Source organism: Hyperoodon ampullatus (assembly GCF_949752795.1).
Source record: "Hyperoodon ampullatus genome assembly, chromosome: 1".
In the NCBI taxonomy this organism is placed as follows: domain Eukaryota; kingdom Metazoa; phylum Chordata; class Mammalia; order Artiodactyla; family Ziphiidae; genus Hyperoodon; species Hyperoodon ampullatus.
In genome coordinates this window covers 178,366,419-178,392,543 of record NC_136914.1, presented here as the reverse complement: position 1 = coordinate 178,392,543, position 26,125 = coordinate 178,366,419, and the positions used below count along the sequence as shown (strand labels likewise).

At 36.6% G+C, this 26,125-nt stretch overlaps 1 protein-coding gene across 4 annotated transcripts in view; it reads right to left on the bottom strand.

The window, feature by feature from the left end:
- CCSER2 (coiled-coil serine rich protein 2) overlaps window positions 1–26,125 on the bottom strand; it is a gene marked incomplete at its 5' end in the record, with an annotated part of 109,910 nt that overhangs the window by 49,143 nt on the left and 34,642 nt on the right. For all 4 annotated transcript variants that reach the window (XM_079720650.1, XM_079720652.1, XM_079720651.1 and 1 more), the window contains 2 exons: window positions 10,211–10,406; window positions 23,111–23,273. In XM_079720650.1, the coding sequence (XP_079576776.1) occupies window positions 10,211–10,406; window positions 23,111–23,273 (359 nt within the window). The remainder of the gene's footprint in view (window positions 1–10,210; window positions 10,407–23,110; window positions 23,274–26,125) is intronic.

Below are 26,125 nucleotides of genomic sequence, written 5' to 3'. Positions count from 1 at the left end.
CATATACCAGAATAATGTAGCAGCTCTATTCATAATAGCCAAAAACTGCCTAAGTGCCTATCAACTGTAGAACAAATGAAATAAATTACGGTATATTCACATCATGTAATACTCTATAGCAATAAGAACAAATGAAAAAAATGAAATAATTCACAAATGTAATATTGAGCAAAAGGAGCCACACACAAAAAGGAAATATAATACATTCCCTTCATTTATGTAAAGTTCAAACACAGGCAAACTCATCTATGTTTTCAGAAATCAGATAGTCAGCATTAGAAATGCAGGTTAATGACTGAAAGAGGCTTCTGTTCTGGGGTCCTGGTAATGTTCTTTTTCTTGCTGGGTGCTGAGTCCATGGGTATTTTCAGTTTGTGAAAACTGACTGAGATAGACATATATGAATTGTACCCTTCTCTATGTGCATATTATGCTTCAAGTGGTTGAAACAGGAAGTAGAGAATTCAAGTAAGGAAATGAGACACCACTAAAAATTTTTTTATTCTGTATGTGCCCATGTCTTCAGATCAGGATCAAAAATTCTTATTTAAAATTCTCTAAATTAGGTAATACAATATGAGAAGTACTATGCTAAAATATTTCAAAAGCCTTGGGTTTAAAATACATTCTGCATTAGTATGCAACCAGGTGACCTTGAGAAACACAATAAATCTGGGAGTCTCAGTTTTCTGACCACTAAAATAGGATCACTGCCATCCTCCCTATCCCACAGTGCTACTGAGAAAGAAAATAAAGTTCACAAAGGCGCTGTTTAAATTGTGAAGTACCCTTGAGCTGCATTAACAAAAACAAACACAATTGTTTACAATTTTTAAATTTATTTGTGTGCACTGAGAACTTTGTTCAAGTGAACTCTTAAATACAGAGGCCTATTTAATAAACGATTGTTCTGGGTTTGGCTGAAGGGATGCACGGCGATGATGAGGAGAGTGCTAGAGGTTGCCTTCACACTCTCCTCTTCCTGTTGTACCCCAGGGTATCTCCTAGAATGCCGCTGTGTGCAGCAGGCCTTGGAGTCCATATAGACTGGGGTAAAAACTCCAGTTTTGTCAATAATTAGCTCTCTGAGTCTCAACTTCTTCAACTGTGAGATGAAACCAATATCACCCACTTTTCAAGAACTAGAGATAATATACATTACAGAACCTAGAAGAATGCCTAGTACGAAATGTATGACCACTATGTAAAATTTTTACATACATCTCTGTAAGACATACAGGAAAGAGAAGACTTTTTAAAAACTTTAAGCTAAAACCTGGATGTCCTCAACAGCCACCTAAATATTATGACTTAAGTCACTCTCTCTGCTATTCATTTCCCACAGATCCCTTCAAGTAATATTTTTAAAATACCAATTTGGCCATGTCACTAATCCCAGCTTATTACTGCCTACAGAATAATGCCCAAGCTCCTTCTGTGGTACACAGACCCTTTACAATCTGCCCTAAGCCTATATATCATTCCTGCCTCTTCCCTAATACTCTACATTTTAACCATATCCAATTTATAACTAATCTTTAAGTAGGACACATACTTTTTCAATAGCCTTTTATTTTTTCCAAAACAGTAAGTATATATTGTAGAAAATCAGGAATTAGAAAATGTAAATTTTTAAAAAAAGATCACATTCTCACCACCCAGGTATCATCACTTACCACCTTAGTGCATATCCTTCTGGAGATATAGGTATACAGATATATAAAGATATATGATCATAATGCACATACTGTTTTATAACCTGCTTTTCTTCAGTCAACAATCTTTCCATTTCAGTAAAATTCCACTTCATCTAATACATAGGCCATAGTCAAATTTCTCCAACTGACCCAAAATGTCCTCTATAGTTATCTGTCCAACCAGTATCCAATTCATAATCTCACATTGCATCTAGCTGTGTCTTAAATTCCTTTTAAGGTAGCACTGTCACCTCCCTGTACTAAATTTTTAGGACACTAATAAGCTGAAGCGACGTCACTATCTTTCCTACAGAATTTCCAACCATTTGAATTTCTTTGGTTCCTTCCTTTCTTAATCTTCTATCATTTGTTTCTCCTATAAAAAGGAAGCTGTAAATAATGACTTGAGGAATTAAAATTAAATATTTTTGCCTAGAATATATTAAACATAATTCTGTGTATCACATGAGAAGATACACACTATCTGGTTAACGCAACTCAGTAGTGATGGGAAAACTAATCACTGGATTGGGGTGATGGCAATTTGATCTCTCCAATGAACAATTATGTGTTTTTCTCTTGCAACCATAAAGTAAGTCATACAACGTTACTTTGGCACTATAGGAATTGTCTGGGAAAGCATCACTCTTTCACCTAATGGGTGTAACAATAATAATCTCGGCATAAATTTCATTTACGGAATTTCATTAGGGTTTGTAAAATGATGTTTCTCTAATTGTATCACACTTTCTACATTCATTTGCTGGCACTCTTCAGCAGAGATGAATTATCTTTCATGAAGGATCTCTTTAGTTACTGAAATATATATCCTACTATGAATGCAGCGTAAGTGCTTAATTATTTCCCATTAATAAACTTTTTTAGAGTAAGAAGTTGTACTAATAGTCACCTCAAAGTGTACCAAGCGAGCCCTGATTTTTCTGGTTTTCTCCTTGTTGAGTATCTTAGTACTTGTGGGTTTTCCCTCAGTCAACACAGCTCCTAAGAACTTATGCCTTTGCACGTGCCAACTCCACTGATCTCCCCAGAATTCTTCACCTGATAAACTCAATTTTCAGGAAGCAAAATATCAATGTCTCTATAATGGCATACAGTGAATCTCTTCATCTCCATTCCCAGGGCATTTTCTCTCCTGCATACTACATAAATATACCTCTGATATAACATTTGGCTGCATATCTTTTTCATTCCCTTCATGTTTCTTCTACAGGTAAGGACAGTATCTTACACCAGTGTTATTCACAGCTTGATCTGCAGAACGCTTCTGGTCCACAAACTGTTTCCTGTCTATGACACAGTAAAAAGCTTGGACCAGAATATAAATAAAGTAGTCAGTAAACATACTGTTTAATTTGGCTCAATTTTTTTCCCTGGTAGCAAGAATTTGTGGAAGAAGGATGAAATGTGTTGACGTCTATTCTGGCAAGAGCTACTTTAACTCTAGTGGACCAGGAACAGAAACTTCATGTACAAGTTACTTTGAATAGCACTGCTAATCATCAATTTACCGTTACTACCAGAAACACAAAAGGAATATAAACAACTGCTGGTAGAGAAAGAAGGCAGTGTAGCAGGAGTGGGGACCATGGGCATGTCAAGATATCCCTTCTAAGGTAAAGTGTAAGTTGTTGAATCTGGATCTTCTTACAACCAAAAAAAAGATGTACAATGCCTAGTGGACCTCTTTGGATTTTGAATACAATATGTTCTTCATTTGGATGTGTTATTTCAGCTCATTTACCAAGTGACTGGAATAGCTGCTAGTTTTGAGTAGGGCCCAGAAGACTCTGCAACAGGACCAGGCTGCTGTGCAAGCTGCTCTGCCACTTGGGTCACATGATCCAGCTGATCCCCTGGTATTGAAGTGACAGTGGCAGATATGGATGCTGTTTGGAGACTTTAGCAGGCCTCCACTGGTGACTCTCACTGTAGGCCCTTAGGATTGTGGAGCAAAATCCATCCATCCTCTGCAAATAACTACTCTCCTTTTGAGAAACAGCTCTTGTTCTGCTGGTTCTCAACAGTGACTAAATGTTTAACCTTGAGCCACCAAGTTACCATGCTACCTGAGCTGCCCATCATGAACTAGTATTATCTGACACACAAAGCCATGAAGTTGCATGTGTACAGCAATATTCCATCATCAAGTGGAAGTGGTATATATGTGATGAGGCCCAAGCAGACCCGGATGATACAAGTAAGTTACATGAAAAAGTGGCCCAAATGCCCATGATCCCTACTTCTGCTATACAGCCTTTCTCTCTCAGCCTGTACTATGGCCTCATGGGGAATTCCCTATAACCAGCTGATAGAGTAAGAGAAGACTCAGGTCTGGTTTACAGATAGTTCTGTACAACATGCAGACAACAGCTGAAAGTGGACAGCTACAACACTACAGTCCCTTTCTGGGACATCCCAGAAAGACAGTGGTAAAGGAAAATCCTCCCAGTGGGCAACTTCAAGCAGTAAATCTACTTGTTCACTTTGCTTAGAAGGAAAAATGGTACAGTTATATACCAATTCATGGGCTGCGACCAATGGTTTGACAGGACAGTCAGGAGTTGGAAGGAATATGAGTGAAAAATTGGTGACAAGGAAATGTGGTGAAGATATATATGTGGATAGACATCTCTGAATAGGCAAAAAATATGAAGATATTTGTGTCTCATGTAAATGCTCACCAAAGGGTGACCTCAGTAGAACAGGATTTTAATAATCAAGTGGATAGGATGACCCATTCTGTGGATACCAGTCAGCCTCTTTCCCAGCCACCCCTATTATCATCCAATAGGCTCATGAACAAAACAGCCACAGTGGCAGGGATGGGGAATATGCACGGACTCAGCAACATGGCCCACCTGGCTACAGTCACTGCTTAGCGCCTTACCTGCCAGCAGCAGAGATCAACACTGAGCCCCTGATATGGCACCATCCCCTGGATGATTGGCCAGCTATCTGGTAGCAGATTGATTACACTGGACCACTTCCATTACTGAAGGAGCAGTGTTTTGTCCTTATTGTCCTTACTCTGGATATGATTTGCTTCCCACACTTGCAATGCTTCTGCCAAAACTACCATCAATGTGGACTTCCAGAATGCCTCCTGAATGTGGGTGGGCCTTATCCAATCTGCTGAGGGACTGAGTAGAAGAAAAGGTGGAGTAAGGGAGAATTCACATTCTCTCCATCTGACTGTCTTTGAGCTGGGACACTGGCTTCTGGATACTGAACTTACACCATTGACTCTCCTGGTTCTTAGGCCTTCAGAATCAGACTAGAACTTTATCATCAGTCTCCTGGGTTTCCAGCCTAATGACTACAGATCTTGGGATTTCTCAGCCTCTATAATTATGTGGGCCAAATCCTTATAATAAACCTCTTCATATATTACATGTGTGTGTGCATGTAGATAGACAAATACACACACATACACACACTATTGGTTCTTTTTTCTCTGGAGAACCCAGACTAACACAAAAGCAATTCCTTCAGACTGGTAATAGATACTAAAGGGAAGTCTACAAAATGTAAAGGTGGTTTCTCATTCGTCCTGTCAAGTAGGGTCTCTTGATCAGGTCCTGGATGTCAAGAAGACAAAGACAGTAATGAGAGTCCACTGGATTGATGGATAACAAGCAACTAAGGCAGGTAAGGTGCGTGCAAAATTATTTGATTAAAATCAATCTAACATACATTTAATGAGTACTAAGTAATAGAAATTTTATGTATTTATATGTAAAGTTCTCAGAAGCTCTATAAAATTCTGTTGTTTCCAATAAGAATCGGGTTGCAGAAATCATTTTTATGCTATTTTTCATTCATCATTTTTCTTTAGTATTCTTATATAAATTTAATTCAACCTTATAAGGGAAATAGGCTAACTAAACTTTGCTTAAAGTAATCAAGGAAAAGAATTCTGTTGGAGTTTAAGGAACACTGCCTTAAGCCACTTAGAGAACATCAAAGTAAGAGAACAAAAGAGATTATGCAACTACCTCTTTCTAAGTGGACATTCTTCTTTCTGAGCTAGTATTCAGTCAAATCTTGAAAAGCTTCATGTTTCATTGAAATAAGGGTGACTCCTCCCTATAATAGCAATCTCTTATGAGAAGCCCCAAGCAAATACTGGCTGCCAGTGTTTATTTACAATTCTTATGTTTGCAAATGAATACAAAAGCCAGTGTTTATTTACAATTCTTGTGTTTGCAAATGAATACAAAACGTCACCTCTCTACTGGCAAATCCAGCAAACAACAACAGGCAAGGATTACATAAAACTTGAGCTGTGACACATTAAAGTTTCATAAGTAAGCATTCACACAACTAAAGTATTATTTAAATATTTTTCTCTGTATTTTAATTGATAAGAAGTAGAGGGCTTTTGATTAGAAGATATTTTTATCTTTCTTTTAAACCGATACTAAAATGAGAGTAAAGAAATTTAAAAAACATATAAACCATAATGATAAAGACAACTGAAGAGTGGACATAGCAGACAGAAACTCTAATTAGTGATTTAGCAGGACTGGAGGAAGACACAACTACAGTGTGTGTAGACAAGGAATACGAACAAAAAGAGAACCAATTTGCCCTGCAAAACTCCAAAGAGGGTCAAAATACTAGATATGGGAAAAGGTAAGTATATGACCCATTAGGGTTAAAAATATGGGAATTAACTGGAAGTCTGCATAAGGCAAAAATAGATTCTCAGTCTTCTACCTCTACTCCAAGCAAAAAAAAAAAAAAAAAAAAAAAAATCAGAGGTTTCTTCTCTGTATAAACTGTAGCAAAACCTCAGAAGGAAAAATCCTCCACTTAGGAAGTACTGAGGGTCCACTGACATCCATCCATCACTGTAAAATGAAGCCAGCCAGTTGACAAGCCCAGCCCATGTATAAAGAGTCCTGAACCAACTTTTTCCCCCCTCACTCTTAAATATTAATAAACAACAAAGAATCATTAGACATTTGAAGAAATATTCCAAAAGAAAGAGAAACTAAAATAAACACAAAGAACAAAATGACCATTTAGAAAGAGATAATAATGTAGGGAACCTGAGAAATCTTAACAAAAAAGAACAGAAACAAGCTACTTAATACAGTTTACTGACAAAATAAGAACTGAATGATATGAATAAGGAAAGGTATACAATAAAGAGTTCTTGGAAACTGGAAATACAATTGCCAAGATAAATAATTCAACAGAAACAGGGAGCTGGAATATGAAGTTGAGGAAATATACCAGAAACATAATCAAACTCAAAGAAAAGGAAAATATGCAAGAAAAAAACCTGAAAATTCGTAAGTTCTAGTTTTGACTACCAAGAATTCCAGAAAGAAACAGAAAAAAGGGTAAAGAAAATAATCATAGAAATGACTTAAGAAAATTTCACACTATATGAATCTTCAAAAAGCTCACTAATTACCCATACATTAAGTGGAAAACAAACAAACAAAAAAATCCCAGGATATCACTGTGAAACTGCAGAATGCCATAAATAAAAATCTCCCAGAGAGATTAAAAACAGACAAAACAAAATGTAAAATGGATTAGAATGTAGCAGACTGTTCTCAGTGGCTAAACTGGATCTTAGAAAAGCAATGCCTTCAAATTTCTAAGGAAAAACTCACTTCTATCCCAGCCATACTACTCCATCCCTGCCAAACTATTAGTATCAATTAAATGTGAGAGTAGATAAAAAGAGATTTTCAGTGACAGATGAATTTTAAAAAATTTACCACCCATTTGCCCTCTCTTAGGAAGTAAATTAAGGATATACTCCAGCTAAATAAGGGAGTAAGCTAAGAAAAAAGAAGATATGTTATCCAGGAAGTAACGGTCGAAATCCCAGAATATGACAAAAGAAGTCCCTGTATGATAGTTCTAAAGAAGCTTCAGATAGTAACCTGTTCAGATCAGAAAAGGCTGACTGAAGTGGGAAGAGGGACAGAAATACTGTTTTTTTCATTAAGCCTCTTGATACTACGTGATTTTTTTAAGCCATGTATATGTATTACACTGAAGTTTTTAAAATTTAGTAACATTACATTTTAATGTTACTAAATTAAAATTTAGTAACATTAAGAGGCAACTGGACTTTCCTGGTGGCGCAGTGGTTGAAAATCCACCTGCCAATGCAGGGGACATGGGTTCAAGTCCTGGCCCAGGAAGATCCCACATGCCACGGAGCAACTAAGCCCATGTGCCACAGCTGCTGAGCCTGCGCTATGGAGCCCGCGAGCCACAACTACTGAAGCCCATGCGTCTAGAGCCTCTGCCCCACAACAAAGAGAAGCCACTGCAATGAGAAGCCCGCACACCGCCACGAGGAGTAGCCCCCACTCACCGCAACTAGAGGAAGCCCGTGAACAGCAACAAAGACCCAATGCAGCCAAAAAAAAAAAGAGGCAATTATACAAAATATTGGACTAATTCAGCCTTTAACTTCTATTAGCATTTTGGGAAACTTTAAAGATGTCTTAAAAAGACAATTTTCTTCTCATAATTTGTTTTCACTGCGTAAACAAAGGACAAAGTCAATCTGATCAATGTGTACTATCTAAAATTTCAGAGGCCATAATGACAGAAAAGAGCCATTAAGATATTCACTGTTTTTCATAAAGTGTCTCAAAGAACAGTTTTCTATTTTTATGGTACCTATGGCTGGTTACCAATTCACCTATTCTCTCCTGAATTATGCCACTTTACTCATTATTAGAGGTTGCCTGGTCTTAATTAGATGATATTCAATCATGCTTCATGTTTCAGGGCAATACACCCAGACACAAAAGAGGCTATGTGGTAAAGCTAGTACAACAACTAACTCCAAGTAGATATTTAACATATTTTAGCTATTTACCACCTTTTCTACCTTCTCTTTCTTTTGTCTCTGAAGCTCCTGACAGAAAATCTTCTCCCAGGACCAGCAAGAAGAGAAACACTATGAAGAGAATCTATATCCTAGTTACAGTTAAACTAAGTTGTAAGCTTTATGTCTGGGTGTTTCAATCACTGAATCTCTTTCTGCCTCTAGAGGAGTCCAAGAACCTCAGATCCGAAAAGGATCCTCCACTTTCTTGCTCCCGGCCTTAGCACAGAAAAGTGTCTTTTCAAAAGGTAGTTAAATATCTACCTTTTTGAATGGAGAAGAATAGGGACTTCCCTGGTGGCACAGTGGTTAAAAATCCACCTGTTGGTGCAGGGGATACGGTTTGATCCCTGATCCAGGAGGATCCCACAAACTGCGGAGCAAGTAAGCCCATGCACCACAACTACTGAGCCTGCGCTCTAGAGCCTGTAAGCCACAACTACTGAAGCCCGCACGCCTACAGTCCATGCTCCGCAACAACAGAAGCCACCACAATGAGGCCCGCGCACCGCAACGAAGAGTAACCCCCGCTCACTGCAACTAAAGAAAGCCCGCACGCAGCAACAAAGATCCAACACAGCCAAAAATATAAATAAATAAATAATTTTAAAAAAAAAAGAATGGAGAATAGTCCAGAGAATCCATAATTGAGTAATATAAAACAACTTACATGACTAACAGGATATTCACACTAATTGTAGTTACTAACAGAGGAGCCACAGTTCACTTCAAATAGCCTTTACTGAGTATCTATCTTGATACTAGATGGTTAGTTGCTAGATGGCTGCTAGATGGTTTTGATGGCCACCGGAAATTCTAAGACTTGGTCCCTGACCGTAAGAAGTTAGAATATACAATCCTGAGGAAGGTAACTCAGAATGTAAACTGAGCAGAAATTCCAGACTGTTCTTTCTCAACCATAATTTTAAGTTAAACTTGCCCAGTCTACAAAATACAAATATAGATTTAAAACTAAACAAAATATATTCCCGATTTAAAATGAGTATTTTATTCCTTAGCTTTCTGCTTTGCATTGGACTTTGTCTGTATGTGCTCTGTTCAAACAAAGAAAGTGCTATTGAATCAGAAGCCAGGTTCTACCATCAGCTCACCATGTGTCTTTGGACAACCACATCATCTAGCTTTTCTCCAAAAAAAATGAGAAGACTGGGGATGATTAAACTTGAAGGTTTCAAATAAAAGTGAAATTATATGATTATGTAAATTGCTATTCCTTATTTCTCACTTAGCTGAAATTATAGTAGCAGCCACTGAGGACTGAACACCTACTATCTTTCTGGTATTAAATCACTCAATTTACAACTACTAACTCTAACTCTCTCAACAAACTTACAATGTAGGTACTATAAAAACGAGGAAACAAGCAGAGAGTTTACCAAATATCACATAGCTCATAAATGCTGGGGACTGTATTGAGACCACCATGCAAAATCACACATTTTTTTCCTCTCAGAGAAGTTCCTATTATGTATTATTTAAACCATTATTTCTCCACAAATCTAAGTAGACATTAGAAATTCAACTATACTTTAAAAAAAAAAGTAAAGTCAAGCCATTTTGCAATTCAAACTATCAGAGCTGAAAATGTTAACTACATACTAACCTGATGCAGCAGCCGTTTCAGTTTGAGTAACTGAGTTTTTACAGCGGTGCAATCCTGAACCATGTGCCGGAGGGTCATCTCATCCAGTATCACTGTATTTTCTGGCACATCTACAAACATCTTCTGAGCCTGGAAAAAGGGGGTCCCTCCATAGCTTTCAAAATGACCCAAAGGAGATTCTCTATAGGGAGAGGCTCTGGAAAGGCAGGGAAAGAAGTTGGAGGGAAAAGATATACAATATAATTTCAGAAAGAAAGGTTATAAAATTATTACAGTGATTATTATAAATCATTTATCATTATCACAAAGCCTTTGACTTTTACTCAATTCAGATATTGAATTTGTTTCCACTGAAAAGTTCAATCAATCCTAGTTGTCATTAACACAATTATCATCTGCACTCCCTCCTCTTGTGTAGTTTACACATTGGTTAAGTACATCTTATTCCTTAGGAACTAGAGTAGAAACAAAAACCTCTGAGGAAAGGTCTTGCCTGGAAAAAATTATACTTATTTTACTTTTCTGCACTGATAGTCTGATCTTTAGCTTCTAATTTTAATTACCCTCTAAAACTTCACAGCTTTTTTAGCTGCATAACTATGCTACCCTCATTAATTCCCAGTTTGGACACACCCCTGGACTCCTATGTCCTCAAAGTGCCAGCAGACAGTTAAGACAGATACACTGTTATTCTTTTGTTTTTACATTGTTGATAAACCATCTTTTCCAATAAAGATTAAACAAGGTTTTACAAACTCTTATACACACCACATATTTCCTAATCTTAAACTACCTTAAAAAAAATCTACTCTAAAAACATTTAAGCTTCCCTTTAGTTTCATGCAATAAACATACATGCTGAATAAGAGGGGGAAAAAACCCAACACAACTAGGGATAATGTGTTTCATGGACGTGAAAAACACAATGTTTTAACTGGAAGTCATAGCTATAGCAATTTAAAAATTACTGCATTCACATTACACATAATTCCAGGTGGTTTCCAAGACAATAACTTGTTATATGTGTGAAATCTCAATATTTAAAGTAATACAATGAAAAAGTATTCTCTCCAATATAATGGCTACTTTAACATATTAGGATTAAAGTTAAATTCATGGATGCATTAAATTTCAAAAGTAGAAATACAGTTTCTATTAAATTTTCTAGCTTTTAACAAATATTCCCAAATCTCTAAATTTTCAAATATTCAATATGAGCTTGGTTTTCATAAGATTATTTTTCTCTGAAGCTACTTCTCATACTTGATTTCAGGCCTGATTTTTCTTTTAACCAAAGAAGAGATTTTTTAAGAACCTTTAAATTGCTGATCCATAGATAAGAATTTGTTCACATTTAATTGTTTTATTTTTACAGATTCAAAATATAGTTGAATTATTAAATTTCAAGTACTGATCAATTATTAGTAGGAATTTACCATCCATAACTAAATAGAGAAGCTATACACAGAGTGATGAAAATTTTTTTAAATAGTAAGACAAAAAGATAGAACCACCTGGCAAATGAACAGTAGAGACAAGAGTTACGTTTTTGGAGAAAAAGTTGACATACTTTGGGAAATTTTCTTGGGTAGGAAAGAAGCTGGGATGAACTATAAAGTGCGAGGTTTGAGTTGGACTGAAATGAAAGGTAAAGTTTTCTAGAAAAAGAAAATGAAAATAAATGGCACAAAAGTGCATGTTTTTCAGGGACAAGGAGACTCTTATACATGGCTTATGAGACTACAGACAGCCTAAATACAATTTATTCTTCAACTTCATCCCTCAATATACCTGCCTCCCTCAGACTGATTTATTAATCCATAGCCAATTACCTGAGGCTGCCAAAGCACATGACAATCACCCTCATCTCCAAACCCATGTCCTCAACCTCTCTGTACTCTTGGCCAATCTACCCATTCTGCCCTCCACTGCACACTTGATCTGGAGAATGAAAACTCCTCTTCAATTTAAATTAGTTAGCTCTTCCTCAGGGAAAGTTTCCTTAATCCCCTGAAACAGCACTTGGTACTTCCACAGGTGTCCTTACAGAGCCTTCTGCTGGACCCCATCACAGTACTTGCCGCAATACATTGCATTCATTTGTAATCCATGCCAAATGACAAACTCCATGAAGACACAGACTGTGTCTTCTTTTTTCTGTCAGGAATAACTTTTTGTTTCTTTATTTTTGTTGTTGTTTTTATTGAATGAGTAACAAGTATGAATTTTAACCACTAGGTTGGTTTTTCTTTTTAAGCTTCCGTCTCTGAGATTCTAAAATTCTCTAGCTGTGACACGAAAAAGCACTACTTTAAAATTATAATCTGTAAGCAGTCATGTTAAAAAAGTTCCAGATAATAATCAAATTAAAATTACTTTTTATTTTACCAGGTAAGTAAGAGAAAAAGCAGAGAGGGAAGAGACTGAAGAAAACTGGTCTGTAGTCTACAGCATGAGAATCAGGAATACAATAATGGCTTATATTAGGTTTAGGCATAAATATGAACCACATGCAAGGGACTAACGAATTAAAAACATTTCAAAGGAAGTGTCAACAGGTCTTGATCACTAACTGAATATGGGGACAAAGAACTGGCATCTAGAAAAGCCACAATAGTATAAAAGAGACAGCTCTGGCTTAGGGCTGAAGTTTATATCTTGGCTGACAGTAACTAGCTATTAAAAATACTTAATATCTTCGGGCCATAGTTTCTTTAGTTCTCAGTGTTGTCCAGTGCCTACCAAATAAAGTTCATATGCCTTAGGCTGCATTTCAAATACTTCCACCGTGAGACCCAAAACTAAACTTACATCTTCTCCTAGTCCTGATGCCCCTTAACTAGCTAAAACTGTTTTACGACGCTTAACTTCTTTCACAGCATAAGTGAAAGAAATCTGCATAAATATCACCTCTAACTTGATGATAACCTGAAAACAGGGACTTATTCATTTTTATATTATTCAATTAATGCACAGATTATCTGAGTTCAAAACTCAGCTCTGTCACTCACTAGCTATATAACACACAGGGCAAGTCACTTTATCTATGCTTCATTTTCCTGAGCTGTAAAATGGCGATAACAGTATTTATCTCATTAGGTTGGTATAAGGATTAAATGAGGTAATAATATGTTAGAATGCTTGGAATGGTGCTTGACTTACAATAATTGTTAAATAAAAACCTATTACTATGAATTATTATTATCAATAATTTCTAACTTCTCTACATTGAAAATTTTTTCTAACATAAATGTCAAAAGAATACTATAATGCCATATACCCTTCGCCTAGATTCCCCAATTGATAAATGTTGACACAATGCTTTATATCTATGTGTATATTTGTTGCTAAACCATATGACAATAAGCTGGAAATAACATAACACCTCAATGAGGGCCATTTTAAGGTTGCTGGAAAAAATGAATATAATTGAGAAGGCTCAGAGGCAGAAGAAGACAAAAACAAACCAGAAAGCAAATACATAACGGAAATTATTTTCAGAAAATAAAAGGACACTGTTAAAACAGGAGAAGAAACAAAATAAGATAATGAAAGACAATAAAGATTTTGAAATTTCACATTCTGAGAAGATGATGCAGTTCACATAGGAAAACCTGAACCTTTGAAACAGAATGAGAGGTAAAAACATGAGACAAAAGAGGAATTACTGGATGGAGGTTCCTTAAAAAACTAAAATAGAACTACCATATGACCCAGCAATCCCACTACTGGGCATATACCCTGAGAAAACCATAATTCAAAAAGAGTCATGTACCACAATGTTCATTGCAGCACTATTTACAATAGCCAGGAGAGGGAAGCAACCTAAGTGTCCATCGACAGATGAATGGATAAAGAAGATGTGGCACATATATACAATGGAATACTACTCAGCCATAAAAAGAAACGAAATTGAGTTATTTGTAGTGAGGTGGATGGGCCTAGAGTCTGTCATACAGAGTGACGTAAGTCAGAAAGAGAAAAACAAATACCGTATGCTAACACATACATATGGAATCTTAAAAAAAAAAAAAGGTTCTGAAGAACCTGGGGGCAGGACAGGAATAAAGATGCAGCCATAGAGAATGGACTTGAGGACACGGGGAGGGGGAAGGGTAAGCTGGGATGAAGTGAGAGTGGCATGGACTTATACATTCTATCAAATATAAAACAGATAGCTAGTGGGAAGCAGCCGCATAGCACAGGGAGATCAGCTCAGTGCTTTGTGACCACCTAGAGGGTGGGATAGGGAGGGTGAGAGGGAGACACAAGAGGGAGGGGATATGGGGATATATGTATATGTATAGCTGATTCACTCTGTTATAAAGCAGAAACAAACACACCACTGTAAAGCAATTATACTCCAATAAAGATGTTAAAAAAAAAAAAAAGAGGAATTACTGGAAAAATACCTCATGTTAGGTTAACAGTCATAAATTTGTACTTTTGTACAAATTTTAACAATCATGGACTTCTAGTAGAGAAATTAGATCATGAAAGCAACAAAAGACTCCAAGCTGCTTTGGGCAAAACACTGGAAGGTTGGCAGCGTGTTTGCAAAGGCAGAACCTATGTGGCCAATCATAGGCCAAGACGGCTAGTGGATATGAAGAATTGAACGAATACAGGTATGGATGAAGGCAAAAATTATTTCAGTGGTTACAGAAGCATAAGAATGAAATGCCCACTATCATTAATATTATTTAACATTGTTCTATTAAGTACAGCCAATAAAATCAACAAGAAAAACAACACAATCAGAATAACTACAAAAAGGAATTTTTAAGAAATAAGCTTTTTTAAAACCAATTCAAACTTAATCCATATACAGTAGCAGCACCTGATATTCAACCCACACACCTAATAATCACTTATTGCAGTTTTAAAGTAATCTCCCCAAATTATATGGCTCTATCCTTATATTTATACTCTTCACCACTACTATCAGAGCTTCTTGATTACTAAGATGTGTGATTTTTGTGCAAATCTTAAGATTTGTGATTCATAGGTTAGACTGGTGAATGGAGATTGTGTGTGTGTGTATGTGTGTATGAGAGACAGAGAGACAGAGAGAGATTGAGATTTTTCTTCCTTATTTATTTCCTATTCTGAGTCACAGTTTGACTTCACAAAACCTTTGTTTCTTTTCTCACCATTAATAAAAATCGTATATTAAAAGTTAAACATATGTATTTTTAACTTCTTGGTTACATTTTTTTAATGCTAGATTCAACATAATCTCAATTAAAATCCCAGCAAGTTATTTTGTGGGTAGCAACAAAATAATTCTAAAGTTTATATGAAAAGGCGAAAGACCCAGAATAACCAATACAATACTGAAGAAGAAGAAAGTCAGAATACTGACACTATCTGACTTACAGATTTACTCTATCAAGTGACAGTAATCAAGACTGTGGTACAAAAAAACAGATCAGTGGAACAGAATAGAGGGTCCAAAATACACCCATACGTATGTATGGTAAAGGAGCAATGGCAATTCAAAGGAGAGACGACAGTCTTTTCAATAAATAGTACTAGAACAATTAGACATTCACACCTTCCACAAAAATTAACTAAACATGGATCAAAGACCTAAATGTAAAACGTAAAACTAAAAAATAACAACGAAGAAAATCCAGGTGACCTTGGCAATAAGTTTTTAGATATGACACAAAAAGTACTATACATGAAAGAAAAGATTGACTAGCTGTACTGCATAAAATTAAAAACGTCTGCTCTGTGAAAAACATCATTAGGAGAATGAAAAGGCAAACCACAGGCTGGAGAAAATATTTGTAAAGTATGTATCTAATAAAGGACTGGTATCTAAAATATATAAAGAACTCTTAAAATTCAACAAGAAAACAGATAACCCAATTTAAAAATGAGCAAAAGATCTAAACAGACATGTCACTAAGAAGATACACAGATGGCAAATAAGTATATGAAAAAATGCTCAACATCATATGATTAGAGAATTGCAAATTAAAACAACGAGATGTCACTACACACCTATTAGAACAGTTAAAATCCACAACACAACACCAAATGCTGAGAAAGATGTGTATCAACAGGAGCTCTCACTCATTGCTGGAGGAAATGCAAAATGTACAGCCACGGCAGTTTCTTATCAAACTAAACATACCCTTACTATATGACCCTGCAATCGTGCTTCTTGGTATTTACCAAAATGAGTTGAAAACTTACCCACGTAAGTGTTTAGAGCAGCTTTATTCATAATTGCCAAATCTGGAAGCAATCAAGAAGTCCTTCAGTAGGTGAATGGATAAACAAACTGTAGTTCATCCATACAATGGACTTTTATTTAGTGGTAAAAAGAAATCACTGTTCTTTAGTGATATAAACCCATGGAAAGACACAGAGGAACCTTAAACACGTATTGCTAAAAACAGCCAATCTGAAAAGGCTACATTCTGTTTCCAACTATATGGCATTCTGTTTAAAAGGCAAAGCTATGGAGACAGTAAAAAGGTCAGTGTTTGTCAGGAGTGTTGCCAGGGGGTAGGGATAGGGAGGAGAAGAAAGGGATGAATAGATGGAGGATGTGGGATTTCAAGGGCAGTAGAATTATTCTGTATGATACAGTAATGGTAGATATACATCATTATGCATTTGTCAAAGTCCATAGAATGTACACACAACTTATTGGTTCAAGGTATTTAAAATGAAACCTAATATAAACTATGAATTTTAGTTAATAATAATGTATCAACACTGACTCATTAATTGTAACAAATATTCCACACTAATGCAAGATGTTAATAATAGAGAAACTGTGCATAAGAGGTGAGGGAATATATGAGAACTCCCTGTACTTTCTGCTCAAATTTTCTGTAAACCTAAAACTGCTCTAAAAAATAAGGCAATTAAAAAAAAATCCATGACAAAAGGAAAAGAAGGAAGTACTTACAGAATGGCAGAATAAAAGATCTCAAAAATCCACTCCTCCATAAAAGCTCTGAGAATACTGGCAAATTTGTCAAAATCATCTTTTTCAGAGCTCTGGAATCGCTTGCAACAACTGAAGAGCACTTACTGAAAAAAACCAGCTGAATCTCATGAGAAGAACAAACTCTGTGACATTTTAATTTATTCTATTTCCCTGCCTATCTTCCTAGCTCTGTGTTGGCTTGAAAAACAAAAGCTTTACAAGTACAATAGCTGTGAAATGCAGCAGTCTCTAGGGCGTGGGATGGGAGGTAAACTGGGACTGGAACTCTCCAAAAAGCACCATTTCTAGAGAATTGTTACTATTTGACCTAAATGGCACCTCACCAGAAAAGGCCCATTCTCAGCAGTTGTTTTATTTGGCCTCATTCAGAGCTCCCTCAGCGGGAATAGCCTTATCTCTAGTACGTTTGTTTAAAAAAAAAAAAAAATCAGTGGCAATTGTTTAAAATCTCTGCTGCCTATGATGGCAATACCACTTGGAACAAACAAGAAGGTGACCAAAAAACTTAAAAGGAAAACCTGAGGAATGAGGTGTACACAGGAGGCTTTGGAAAGCTCCAACATATTCCTGGGCATAGAGAAGGCCATACACATGTGAAAGCCAAGGAAATACCTGAGAAGGTCTTAATCTTACCTCACCTTTTGCTAACCTTGAGCCTCTGAGCAAGCAGGAAATGAAGCTAAGGAAGTGCTGCAATCTGCTTATCAGTTTGCTGAAGGCACCCCTGAACACACACACACACAGAGCCCCTTGGCAAAAGGCTGGGAAACTTATTGGTGCAAGGCATTTAAGGAAATCGCTTTCTAATCATTAGCTCAACAAACTCCAAAATGTGATAAACCAAAAGAGAGACACATCATAGTTAAACTGTCAAAAGCCAAAGAAAAAGTGAATCCTGACACTGCAAGAAAAAAGTGATTTATTATGTAGAAGACATGCTCAATAAGATTAAAAGCTGATTTTTCATCAGAAAGCATAGGGATCAAAAACGTTAAAAGAAAGCCTATCAACCAAGAATCCTATATCCAGCAAAACTATCCTTTAAAATTAAAGAGAAACTAAAACATCCCCAGATAAACACAAACTGAGTGAATTTCTTGCTATCAAACCTTCCCTACAAGACATACTTAAGTTGGAGACTTTAATACCTCCTTCTCATTAATGGATAAAACAACTAGGAAGAAGGTCAGCGAGGAAACAGAAGACTTGAGCAACACTACAAACTAAGAAAACCAAAGAGACATCCACAGAATATATGAGATTAAATTAGTAATCAAAAAACTCACTGCAGGGCTTCCCTGGTGGCACAGTGGTTGAGAGTCCGCCTGCCGATGCAGGGGACATGGGTTCGTGCCCCAGTCTGGGAAGATCCCCCATGCCGCGGAGCGGCTAGGCCCGTGAGCCATGGCCACTGAGCCTGTGCGTCCGGAACCTGTGCTCCGCAACGGGAGAGGCCACAACAGTGAGAGGCCCGCATACCGCAAACAAAAAACAAAAAACAAAAAAAACTCACTGCAAAGAAAAGCCCAGATCCAAATAACCTCAATGGTGAATTCTATAAAACATTCAATGAAGAATTAACAAAACTCCTTCACGAACTCCCTCAAAAATAGAAATGAAACACTTCCCAATTCAATTTATGTGATAATATCAAAACCACAAAGACATCTCAAGAAAACTACAGACCAGTATTTGTTATGAATGTATACAGAAAAATCTTCAACAAAATACTAGCAATTTGAATCTAGCAACATCTAAAAGGATACCATCCATGACCAAGAGGGATTTATTTGAGAAATGCAGGGTTGATTCAACATCTGAAAATCAAAGTCATACACCACATGAACAGAATGAAAGGAAAAATGATTATCTCAACAGACACAGCAATAGCATTTGACAAAATCTAATACCCGTTCGTGATTAAAAAAAACCTCAACAAAATAGGAATAGAGGGCTTCCCTGGTGGCGCAGTGGTTGAGAGTCCGCCTGCCGATGCAGGGGACGCGGGTTCGTGCCCCGGTCTGGGAAGATCCCACATGCCGCGGAGCGGCTGGGCCTGTGAGCCATGGCCGCTGAGCCTGCGCGTCCGGAGCCTGTGCTCCGCAATGGGAGAAGCCACAACAGTGAGAGACCCGCGTACCACAAAAAAAAAAAAAAAAAAAAAAAAATAGGAATAGAAGGGAACTTCCTCAACCTAATAAAGAGTATCTATGAAACCCACAGTTAACATCATACTTAACAGTGAAAGACCAAATGCTTTGCTCCTACTATCAGAAAGAAGACAAAGATGTCTGCTCTCATCACTCCTTAACTTGTACTGGAGATTCTAACCAATTATGCAGGGGGGGAAAAAAAAAGGGAAAGTATCCAGATTGAAAAGAAAAAGGTAAAACTATCTCTAGTCTCAGATGACAGATCTTTATAAGAGACTCCTAAGGAACTAGGTAGTCAGAAGGTTAAATGAATCATGCACATGAACATTGGAGGCTACACTCAGAGTTGTAGCAAAGCTTACAATGAAGAGGGAAAGTGAACCAAGGGCCAAGATTTTTGTGAGCTAGGGATTGGGACCATTAAGGAGGAGTTGATAAAGCCAAATGCCCTAAGTGTCAAATGAAAGAGGCTTAAGAACACTTCATTTAGAAGTAACAGTGAGGAGGGAAGACAAAGACCTCACCCCTAAACAGCACAGTACTAGAGTGCCTGGAAAATAAGAATCCTTCATATAAGAATGCTACTGAGGAATTAGTACATTTAGGAAAAAGTTACAATCAGGAGAATGTAGGTGAAGAAGTCAAGGATATGGGTTTGTTAAGATGTGAGAGAATTACATATGGTTAATGGAGGGTGTAGGGAAAAGGGGAGGTGTGGGGAGAAAAGAGGAATAAAAGGATAGGCCAGGTGAAAAGAGAAACAGTACTGACAAAAATACAGAGAAAGTAGATCAGTGGCTCTGAACCACCAGTCCCCTGAGTTACAGATTAAGACATAATCCTGTAATTAATTATGACAACGATGGGAACTGAAGGACAGACAGGAAAGGGAACCAGCAACATTCAAGAAGTCATAGAATGGGAAAAGGAACTTTTACACATGTAATATTAAAAGGCCCTGGGGTTAGTGCATCCAAATCTTTTAAAATCAAGGTATAGAAAGAAAATAATAGTTTTAAGGTTTGCTGGAGTAAGGCTTATCTTGGATGAGATTTCTCTCTACCACCCATCCCCATAACTGGCTCTGAGAAATCTAGAAGTCCCAAACCTCGCATAGCCACCCAAAAGCCTGAGGGAATCCATAAACTGGTTAACCTATAACTAGTCATAACAAACCAGTATGTGTCAGTTCACTTGTTGGAAAATTCTGCGCTGAGTCAGATTAGCAACCGCCAAGAGTTCTGTGCATTTCTCTCTCCTCATCGAGATTCACAAGTGTGGATGATCCACAAATCACTAGTCCCTCAAAATACACTGTGTAGAAGGGATTTGTCCTCATGTTTTGGCAAATGGCTACATATTTTCCTGTACCACCTTTTGCAACATCACAGTACTATAATTATATATTAAAGGCACTGCAGAGTCTACTATTTAAAAAAAAAAAATTAACTTCGATTAACTTGTTCTTCCTATACTCATCTGATCAGAGTCTCCCTTTTCTACACCTATTGAAATCCAGGAATACAGTTTTTGAAAAATGTTGCTTAACTTTTCTGACAGATAAATAATCAGTCTCATTGATCTCTTGATCATTCCCAGGGGCAGAGATTGCTATCTCCAGGTAATTCATTCCATTTTGGATATTCTGATTAATAGTCTCACTAAGCTGAAATTTGCCACCCTTTATCTTAAAATGCATAGATAATTTTGCTATCTACAGTTAGAGATCACATTTATTCATTCCTCCAAGTGAACTACCAATTCAGCTAGGAACCTAAGAGCAGTTCTCTGAAAATGTCACACTGTTTCATACATGGTTTTTTGCACATGCTATTTTTTCCATCTGAATACTCATCCTTCTACAGAAATTGATCCTCTGCAATTGCTACAGTCATAGTTATCAGTTCAACAGTAACTTTCTTTATGCATCACTATCCTAGACAAAAACCTGTATGCTCCTGGAGTCCTGCATACAACACTTTGAGGCACCTCTCATCATTACACTGTACTAATACTGCATTATAACTATCTGCATACCTGTCTCTCCCATACACTAAACACCCTGGCAGCAGGAAGTATTTATTACTCATATTTGTATGGGATGGAAAAGGCACAAGAGTCTTCTACCTACCTGATAATTGCAATGATTCCAACTGACCTCACACACTGCATAATTCTTTTTAACCTCCTCAAAACAATACTCTGAGAAGCCACTACCAATCTACTGCTTTCACCTCTCACACCATCTGCAAATTCATTCCAGCTTGAGAATTTAGCACAGAGCTCAACATACAGGTTCTCAAAAAATACTTCTCAAATGGTTGAATAAATCTTGTCTTATAAGCAAAGGTTCATATTTTAGGTAGGCTTCTAAATTTTCATAAGTTGGCCTTAAATTTACCTTCTTATAAACCAACCATCAAAGATGAAGGAAGCATCATCTTCATTATTAGCAATGAAGACTATCTTTACATCAGATTCCTGCCTGATAATACCAACTCTCTGATGTCCATTCCTTATCAAAAGCCCAGATACGAGAAACAGAACAGCCAAAATAATGCCTGGAAGGGTATGTACTCCATACATTCTTCCAGATCTTCTAAATTTTATCCTGGCATCAAATTTTACCAACAGAAGGATCTTTAGTTGGACCTCACTGTTTCATGACCCACTGTACAACTGCCTTTTCTCACTTAGAGTTTTTTGTAGCATAGATTGAAGAAAATAAAGAAAAAACAGACTTAAGGAATTTATCATTATTTCTACTTTGGGAAGCTGTCTGAGACCTGTCCACTATATCACAAAGTAGTCTCCTTATAAGAACTCATGCAAAGCAACTGCTTTCAGGTTTCTATCTCATAAAAGCAAATTAATTGAGAAACATACCCTTTATCTTATGTATATTATAAATCTTGTAATGGATCAAGTTTTGTTCTTTGCTTTTGCTGCAAGGAATCTTAATTTTTTTTCTTACTTCAAGAACTATACAGTGTCTTAAGTTTCCCCCCTTCCACTATGTCTTTATCCCAATTTTATTATTTGTATTGTAAATGTGCTCCAAAAGGACCTCAAATCCCTAGGAGAATGAGATGACAGAGTAAAAAGGAAAAAACTTAATAACTGCCATCGGGTGCTAGTAAGTCAGACACTGTTCCAGGTACTTTTATCCCTGATCCTTGAACACTGAGAGAAAGGTATTATTAAGTATGTTTTACAGATGGTAAACTAAAGTAGAGAGGGGTTAAAAAATTATCTAAGCTCACAAAACTAAGCTGTACCAGGCCAGGGTTTGATCCCGGGTTTGAATGACTACACAGCAACACTATACATAAGGTCTGACCAAATTAAAGACTATGCTACACTTCAAAAAGAAAAAGAATTCTAGTATAGTACTTGAGGAATTTTAAAATTTCAATTTATTATATAAGTAAAAGAAGACAAATCACTTGGCACTAATTTTACACATTAATATCTTAAACATAATAAACTTCAACAAAGTCAACATCTCTGATCATTCCCAAATAAGAACTAGAAAATCACACAAAAATTTAAAGTTCAAACAGCAGAAATAAATATTTATATTCAAGACAAAGCTAATGAAAAAAGTTTTGAGCCAAAAGAAAAGAATCAGACATATTATCCCAATTAGTACCACATATAACTTGAAATGTTTTTTGGTGCCTCTAAAAACAAAGACGAAAAACAGTTTTAAGGGTGGGGGGAAATATGATTCAAAACTAATAAGGTGGAAAATAAAATTGAAATTAGACTCACCTGCTCAAGTCACTTTTTCCATAGTGATGATAGTGGTCAGGATGGCTAAGGTGGTAATGTTCCTGTCCACTCCACCTCTGGGGTGGCCTTTTCCAAAATCCTTCTTGAGACTGCCGAACATTTCTGTCTGATCGGTCAAAGCGGTTCATATTGTCACACTCCACTAGACAAATTCAAAAGCGAAACACTAGAAACATGTACACACACTCTATAAAAGCTAACTACTTATAGCTCAATAATTAAATGCTGCTGAAAATATAAAAGTAATATTCTAAAAATACCAGCCATTTATGTTAGCTAACCACGAAATCAAGATTTTCAGAAGAAAAATGACTAGTTCTTTCAGTGAAAACCAAACTTTATATTATTCAAACTGAAGTAAATTATAGAACTTTCATTATCACAGTCACTTAAGTAACAACAGTCCCACTGTCTTAAAACAGGCAAATTATCCTTGAAATCAACATTATACATTTTAAACACCAGTAGTCAGTTTTAAGTGGTTTTCATCATTATCAGTAGTTGGTTTTGACTTCAGAATGAAAATGACAAGAAACAGTAGAAGATTTTAAGTCTGGTTGAGAACTCATTCCTAAAAATGAATGCCACAATTAATTTTTACTGATTTCAAGAAGCACAAATTAACTCTTCATCATAAACAAATCATATTTTTTAAATTAAGCTCACAGTTTTAGAAAGTAAAACGCTCCAATCTGCCGACAGTGGAGCTTGTTCAAAAATTCTAAAATGCCACTGAAAACAAAGCCAGCACTTTGCAGCAACAAACAGTACACTCCCTGAAATCCAAATGCCACAAAAACATGAAAAGAATTTCTTTGAAACACCCCAAGCTTCTCCTTCACTTACCCAAACACTTTTTCCTCACATATCTGAGCACTCACTAAGAGAGTTACTTTGTACGAGGGAGACATTGTGTCGCTTGCTGCCTACTCAGACATAGTTGCATACAAGGCACTGACAAACAGGCCTTCCTTCCTGCTCAACTCCCAGCCCTCCCTGTGGGAAGCAAGCCCAGTTTACCCTGTGACTCCATCTTCACTCAGTGCTTACATAGCCTCTGAGTTAAGACTGTTACTAAAAATACAACTAAACACTAACCCAAGGCAGGAACAGGAAAGGTTTCTCTAGTCTGAGAATTACTACATGAGAAAGTTCAAATCCTGCATGTTCAGAATCCCTTGTGATAAGAAAGCTTTAGAAATCAACATAATCCTCCCCAATTTAAAAAAAAAAAACAAAACTCACTATTTAAATGATTTTTTTAACTTAACCTAAGTCTGAATTTGATACATGGCAAGTGTTTAATTACAGTATACCAGATAAAAACAAACTTCCCCACTCCAAAAAAGAGGCTGATATAGTTAAAGTGTATATGTTCAATTCTAATATACACTGAACTCACTGTGAACACATTACTTGTATATGAGTAACAATTTAAATAAGGTTATAAAAGACATTGCAATTTTGTTTATTAGAAAATTTCCATTAGAGAAATCAATTTGGGGAAGAAAACAATAGGTTTTATAGTTAAAAAAAATTTTTTTAAGAAAAATTTTTAAAAGAAGACTTACATTTGAAATTATTTCTAACAATTTCTCATCATCTTATTGGGATAAATTAAGATATACATATTTTTTTAAAGTTCAATAAAGAAAACCGGACTGTTATGTAAATAAAGGCATGGTGATCATTATGCCTCAAAAGTAAGGAGGAGAATATAAGACGGCAAAAGAAAAATAAATTGAAAAATAATCCTAAGAAGGCTTAAAAATGCTTTTAGTTGACATTCACATTATATTCATAGACTCAGTTAAGTTCCTTAAGTATTTGTACATGGCGTTAAAATATTACTTCAGGTTAAGGAATTGTGTATAGCTGAGGGATAATCTATACCTACTTTTAAACCTGAATTCACATTTCCTCTTAATTCACGCAGGTAAAATTCCATTCACTCCCCAAAAAAGAAATTCTGTAATAAGAATCTGATATATAATTAGTATATCATCCACACAGTGCACTCAGAGTAATAAGAAGCACACTAACCAGGAAAACAGGTCAGGAGATGGGGTTAAATGCTGTGGGAAATTATAATGCAGAAAATGATGTGCTGCTTTTGTATTTACTAAAGATTGTTGGTACTACACACAGGCTCCAAATAAAGCACTTTCATTGAAACATGAACTCAACCATCAGCATAACGACAAACAGGCACCGGAAACAAATATTTTCCATGACTACAAAACACTATTGTTAGAATTGGGACAGAGCGGGGCTTAAACTCTCAGAAAAATGTCTCCTCCAAGACTCTGAAGGAAGGAAGGGTCCTGCTTATACTACTACTGCAGTACCCATCAATCATGTTTTGATACACTTTAAAATGTTACTAAGAAGAGAATGCGAAATAACATTAGTAGTGGTTTCTTAGAAAAGACTAAGGGCAGAGAGAAAGAAATAACATAGAAAATAAAATGGAAAGCCAATTAAATTACAAGATGGAGTTAATTTAAAGCCAGTTTCCAGTGCCAATGAAGGAACAGGACAAACCAGACTAAGAAAGGAAATAAATCCTTCTGAATGTGTAATATCATAGGGAAGGATGAGGCAAACCTAAAGGCTTTCCAAAAAAAATTTTAGGGCTTCCCTGGTGGCACAGTGGTTGAGAGTCCGCCTGCCGATGCAGGGGATATGGGTTCGTGCTCCGGTCCGGGAGGATCCCGCATGCTGTGGAGCGGCTGGGCCCGTGAGCCATGGCCGCTGGGCCTGCGCGTCCAGAGCCTGTGCTCCGCAACGGGAGAGGCCACGACAGTGAGAGGCCCGCGTACCGCAAAAAAAAAAAAAAAAAAAAAAAAAAATTTTAACCAATATGCTGATCAAAACTATCTACACACCAGATTTGACCCTAATTATGAGTTTAGGAAAAGAGAATAAATAAACGCCTTCTGAAGGTGCTTTCTAGTTCCCAAAGTAAAAGGCAGATTTTAGTAGGTATTTTAC